The sequence below is a fragment of the Fulmarus glacialis genome, unplaced genomic scaffold (genome assembly GCF_000690835.1).
Source record: "Fulmarus glacialis isolate BGI_N327 unplaced genomic scaffold, ASM69083v1 scaffold33745, whole genome shotgun sequence".
In the NCBI taxonomy this organism is placed as follows: domain Eukaryota; kingdom Metazoa; phylum Chordata; class Aves; order Procellariiformes; family Procellariidae; genus Fulmarus; species Fulmarus glacialis.
The window spans coordinates 1-6,034 of NW_009212893.1; the positions used below are offsets into that span (position 1 = coordinate 1).

At 58.6% G+C, this 6,034-nt stretch overlaps 1 protein-coding gene across 1 annotated transcript; it reads left to right on the forward strand.

Moving 5' to 3' along the window:
• Positions 1–3: 3 nt before the first annotated feature.
• LOC104076984 (selenoprotein Pb-like) lies at positions 4–1,270 on the forward strand (the record flags this gene model as incomplete). Its single annotated transcript, XM_009578030.1, has 3 exons — positions 4–106; positions 246–381; positions 1,025–1,270. Coding segments are annotated over 3 exons (485 nt in total), but the record flags the coding sequence as incomplete, so codon positions are not given.
• Positions 1,271–6,034: the final 4,764 nt, after the last annotated feature.

Sequence of the window (6,034 nt, forward strand, 5' to 3'; positions counted from 1 at the left end):
AGCGCCAGGCCCCACCAGGCGTCCCCGTCTTCCAGCCGGAGCCGGAGGAGCCTGATGTCTGGCAGGTCCTGGGGGGGGACAAAGATGACTTCCTCGTCTATGACCGGTGAGCATCCCCCATCTCGGCTGAGGCTTTCCTAGGGGGTTACAGAGCATTTGGTGGGCTTCCCAAAGCTCCCCCCATGGCTGGGCCGGGGAGACCCCAGACCCCCCGCCTTGAGCCAGGCCACGGCTTCTCCCCGCAGGTGTGGCCGCCTGGCGTTCCACATCCAGCTGCCCTACAGCTTCCTCCACTTCCCCTACGTGGAGTCGGCCATCCGCTTCACCCACAGCAAGGACTTCTGCGGCAACTGCTCCCTCTACCCCAACACCACCCAGGAGGTAAGGAGCAGGGATGCTCGCTGGAGCCAGGCTCCCTTCTCTCCTCTGGCATTGCACATCAGGAAAACACCAACCTTATCTTCATGTCGGGGACAGGCTCTGGGTTGGCAGCTGACATTGTCCGTGATTGGGAGGGAAGGTGATGAAAGGACTGGAATAAGGGCAGTTAAATAGGTCAGAGCTTTCAGGCTGAGAAGGAACGAACTAAAGGGGTCATAGCCCAGGTCTGGAAAAGCTAACTAGGGTCACTGGCTGTTCTGATGTAAGAAGGGCAGGCAGTGGACCCAGAGGTCACAAGCTCAGAGCAAAGAAAAGGACGTAGCTCCAGGCTCGGCAGGCGATTAGTCATTTCCTAGGAGAAAAATCCATCTAGAAATATTAAATACAAAGTGCCTTTCCTGGCTCTGGGCCACAGACAGCTTGAGCCAAGGGATGTGGGTACAGAGGCTTGTGCTCTATGTGCTCCAGTCTCTCCTGTTCTCCCTGTGCCCTGGGTCGGGGCTGGAGAGCCTTTGCTCATGCAGCTTTCGGCATGACAGATGCTGGCCTGCTTTCATTCCAGCTCACAGGCATGCTCGCACGCTCACTGCAGGGCCATGTGTGCATTCATATACTGCACCAGCCCTTGTGTTACTTTCCCCAGGCTAACAGTACCATGGAGGTCCCTGTAACCCTGAGCCCGCTTCCCAACCAAGAGGGGAAGGAGTCAGAGACCCCCATCCACCAGCACAACCCCCTCCATCCTCACCACCACCACGAAGTCAGCAGCGAGAGAGCCACAGACCCGAGTGGGGACCACGAACCTGCCACCCATGCTCACCGCCACCACGGAGACCACGGCCAGCCCCATCACGAGGGGAAGAAGCAGAAGGAGGGAGATGAGCACTAAGCCACGCTGGGCAGCCTTGCAGAATAATCCAGTAGTGTGCAGACCACGCCAACTTGCTTCCAAGAGGCACGAAAGGACTCGCTTTGGGCTGCTGGTCACCAGCAGCATTGGTATAACAACCCCCGCCAGCATCCCCCATGCGGGTCATACTCCCATGCTGTGACCAGGGGTGAAAATCCCCCTCAGACCCCCCGAGGTGCTGCATTTTCAGCCCCAGGGCTCGGTTCTGAGCCTTCCTCTGCCGCCGCCTGCCTTTCCGTGCTCAATGAAGCCCGCCGTGCAAACCGGGAGGTCCCCGGTCACTGCTGGCTGACACTGCACGGAGCAGCAGGACAGGGGTGGAGGGGCCAGAACTGGGACGGGAGCAGCACTGCCAGCATGCTCTGCCTGTCCTGGCACCCCTGGGTGTCCTGGCCAGGGAGCGAGGGGAGGGACAACGTGTGCCCCGCAGGACGTTATCCCAGGGGATGGGGACACTAGGGGAGGTGGGAGGTCGCAGCTCCCCATGGTCTAAACCCTGTACCCCCATAGCTGTCACATCCTGGGGACCCTCCAGGCCTTGCACACGGGTATGTGCAGTGGTGATGGGTGGCCGCAAGATGGTGGCCTTGTCCCCTCTTGAAGACCTAGGGGCTGTATCCAGGGCTCACAGGATACAGGGCCCTGGCAGGGTGGGGGTGAGGATCCTGGGGTCTCTCCTGGGGGAGAAGCGAGATCGAAGGGCGATGCAGATATCCAGAGTACGAATAAAACCTCTGTGAAGCGAAGCCTGCTCAGCCTGGCCTCTGGTGGGCCCCCTTCCACAGAGAGGGTGGGAGGCTCGCTCAGCACTGGGCGGGTCCTGGGCATTTCTCTCGACTTGGGGCTGGATGTGAACCCCATAAAGAATTCCCCTATTCAGAGACTGGGTGGTAAAGGAGTTGAGGACTGAAGACACCCCATCTCTTCAAACCTTCTGGTTACCTCCTGCCAGGATGTGAACCCAGGGCTTAGTTCCCCCCAGGGCAGGGCATTAACCCGGCACTGCCAGGTGGAAGTTTGGCTCAGCACCTCAACCTCTGGCTTGTAGGTGTGGTGTTGGGGTGCCTGCCCTGAGCTGCTGTCATGGGGCTGAAGTTCCCACATTCAGTCCAAGGTCATCTTGGGCATCTTGTCCCCAGTGCCCAACCTGGTCCCCATCGCACACACAGCGTTGGGGGCTGCCCAGCCCTCAAGCAGCTGTGTGCTGCATTCCTGGCATGCAGCTGTGCCTGCCTGCACCCCAGGCTGCCCCCATGCCTGTCTCAGCCCCATAGCCCTTCACTCCAGCTCCATCCATCATCCCACACAGCCCCACTCAATGCCTCCCCTGAACTCTTCATCTCCTCTCCCAGACCCACAGCCTGAGTGGGGAGCAAAGAGATGATTTTTCTGCTCAGCATTATGCGGCGCCATGCTGTGTCCTGCTGATGATGCTCTGAGCTGAGTTTCTGCCCTACGTCCTGGGAGGCTGCACCCCTCCGCCCTGTCTCTGCAGGGTGTTGTTCTGCCCAACGACTGGGGCAAGAGCCGGGGTGAAGAGGAGCTGTTCCTCGTGGGGATGAGGGCAACAGAATCAGGTGGGTCTTTCTCACCAGCCCACAGAAGCCAGCCAGGCTCTCCCACCGGGGCACTGGCTGAGACCCTGCTCCCCCTCCTCCATCTCTCTTGCTCCTTCCCTCCTCCTCCTCCTCCCCCTTCCTCCTCTACCTGCTCCCAGCAGCCCACAAGGGCACCTCTGTCTGCTGCTCCTGCCATCAATATTGAGGTTATCTTTTTCTTCTGGCAGCTGCTGTAATTGAAACAAAGCAGAACGTCACGGGCTCCAGTCCTCTCGCTCATTTTGCCGGTGCTGCTGAGACAACTAATTCATCTTATCGATGCGTGGTTGGCCTCTTTTCCACCAGATCTGGGCAGAGCCCTCTCCCCACCATGGCTGGTGGGAGCAGTCTGCGTCTCTGCGGCGTGCTGCTGGGTGCTGCTCTGACCCAGCCTCCGGTCCTCGGCTTGCAGCAGCTGGGTGCTTGCCACCAGCAGGAGATGCCAGGGGAGCCGGCCAGGGGGGAGAGGTGCAGACTGGATGATTGCTGATGACTTTTATCTCTTTCTTTTTTCTTCTGATGCTTCCTCAGCTCTTTCATTAAATTCCATATCTTTTCCTTGCACAGCTCCTAAAGGTGTCCCTGGCAAGTAGGTGACATTGTGATGAGTGGGGCACACAGAGATTTGCATTCCCTTGCTGACAACCAGATCTGCAATTAGCAGTGGTAGATAGAGGGATCATGTCTGGTGCTGGGGGGGTAGTCCAGTGGCACTGTGCTGCACTGCTACCATTTGGCTACCTCCCAGCAGATGAATTTCCAGCCCTGAAGACTTGTTTTGGTATTTTGCTTTGGGTAGAGAAATTGAGGCATGGGAAAGAGCTGTGACACTGTTTGGGTGAAGTCCTGAGCAACGGCCAGGGTTTAGGGTGAAGCCGACGCTGCTCCATATGTTATTGTCTAAAGGCCTGAAGGGTTTGGGGGTGCTGTGCTTAGGGCTCCCATGGCTTCAGTCCCCCCTGAGAAGTGCTGGGAGACCTGGAGCTCTTCAAAACCTGTGTCGGTGTCCACACTCTGGCGGTGCTGAGGGAGAGCTTTGCTCCGAGTGGGCTGGAGGAGAGGTATTTTGGGGGAGTTAACAGGCTCTTCACATTGCTGATGTCTGGGGGAGTAATGCTGTTAGTAGGAGTCAGAGAGCTCCAAGGAGTGCTCAGCTGTCAGGGGGGCTGGCTCAGCAGGGGACGGTCCAGGGCAAGAAACTAGGGCTGACTTCAGGCCCTGGCAGTGCTGCGCCGCGGAACCCTGGCATCCATGGCTGTGCCGCTGCCCCGGAGGAGGATGCACCGTGGTACCCTGGTACCTGTGGCAGTGCCACCGCCCCGGAGGAGGATGCACCGTGGTACCCTGGTGTCCATGGCTGTGCCACCGCTCCAGAGGAGGACAGACCCCAGTCCTGCATCACATGCAGCCTGCTGCCTTGGCCCTGTGTGCTGCTCCTGCCGAGGGCCAGGCAGAGCCTCTCAGGAGAGGGGGAACAGCCAGTCCTAATGTCAATAGAGGCCTCTTGTGCAGCGATGCTGTGTCAAGAAGAGGAATGGGTCCCTCCTCCTCCGCCCATTCATCTGGCAGCCGGGGCTGGCATGCCGCCAAGTTAGGCTGCTTTGGAAACATTTCATTGAGGAGGCAGCTGAGCCTAGGAAAACAGAATGAAAATATACAGAGAGATCACTGTTGTTAGGCAAAATAAATGCAGACGGCTGCATTTCTGTCCCCCAAGTCCAGCCCAGCCAGGACCCTCTTGCTTCTTTGGGGTGAGGGTGAGTGCTGCTTCCCGGGGACGGCAGCCATGTACCTTCCTTGTGGGTTAGGAGCTGGGGAACGAGGGCTGCAGAGCTTGTCTCCAACTTTGGCCAACTTGCTGACGTCCGTGGTGAGTAGGTCCAGACTCATCTTGATGTAGCATTGCCCAAGGAGATGGGACAGAGCAGAGAAACAGCGGCAGAAATGAGCCAGCCCCAGTGACTCGCGTCCCCTGCACGGCCACCGGTGCTGGAGGCTGGTGGAGACAGGGCTGAGGAAGTGCGTCAGATACTGGCCTCGTTCATTCCCATCTCCCTCCCCAGCATCAGTCACGGGTCCTGGCTGGGCATGAGGCCACCAGCGGGACAGAGCACAGTCCCCAGGTTTTCAAAGCCCCGTTGCTCGGCATGCCCCATCTTTTGTCTGCTGGCAGAGAGAGAGCAGAGTCACCCCAAAGCGGTCCCCAGGGACAGAGGGTGGAGGCACCTTTCTGACTTTTGAGCAAAGGTGCATTCAACTGGTTCACCTCTCCCGTTGTTTCCCCCATAACCTCTCTCCTCCCTCCAAAGGCCTCCAAGTCTCTCCCCTGGCATTTGCTGACCTACAGGAGACCCATCTCAGGTCCTTCCCTCCCACCTGGTGGGGCCAGAGTGGTTTGGGGGGGGCAGAGCTGGAGCCCTGGCTCCATGGGACACCAAGGCTCTCACCCCTCCACGGGTGCTCTTAGTGCCACTGCAGCGCAGCTTTACGTGGCTTCACCTCCTCTCTGTGTCCACCCAGCACGGTCCAGCCATGACTGTGCAAGAACAAAATAGCCATTTCTCCGTGCTGCTGGTTTCTAGCTCCTACCTTTGTTCACCAGTGATGGACGATGGCATGGAGGGAAGAGTATGCTTCTGTTATTTATGGTTTTGATCTGGGGGTTGAAAGGAGCCCAGTGTGAGCAGGCAAAGCCCAACCAGCACCCCAGGAGAGACACATCTCGCCAGCCCAACGTGTGGGTTTGCAGCACGGAGATGCCCAAGGCTGAGACTGGATCCTGCCCTGGTCCCTGCGTTCATAGGAGCTTTACTAAAATTCAGGCTTCCTCCTCTCGCCCTCCCGCCAGGAAAGCAGCTAGCAAGCTACTCTTTTTTTGCTGCCATGCAAGGGGAGATTTGCCGAGTGCGAAGCCTGGTTTCCAGCTGAACCAAGGTGCAGTGCTGAGCCGCCACGTCCTGCTCTTGTGTCGGGTGGCTTCAAGCGGCTCAGCCTCGTGCCGGGACTGCCGGCGCTGAAGCTTTGCCGCCGTCTGCTGCTGGCTCCTACACATGGAGCAATGTGTGAGGACATGTCATCCTGGAGGTGAGCTGGGATGGGTGGGCTGTAAAGGGCAGGTAGGCGTGGGGCAACCTTCCCTTGTCTC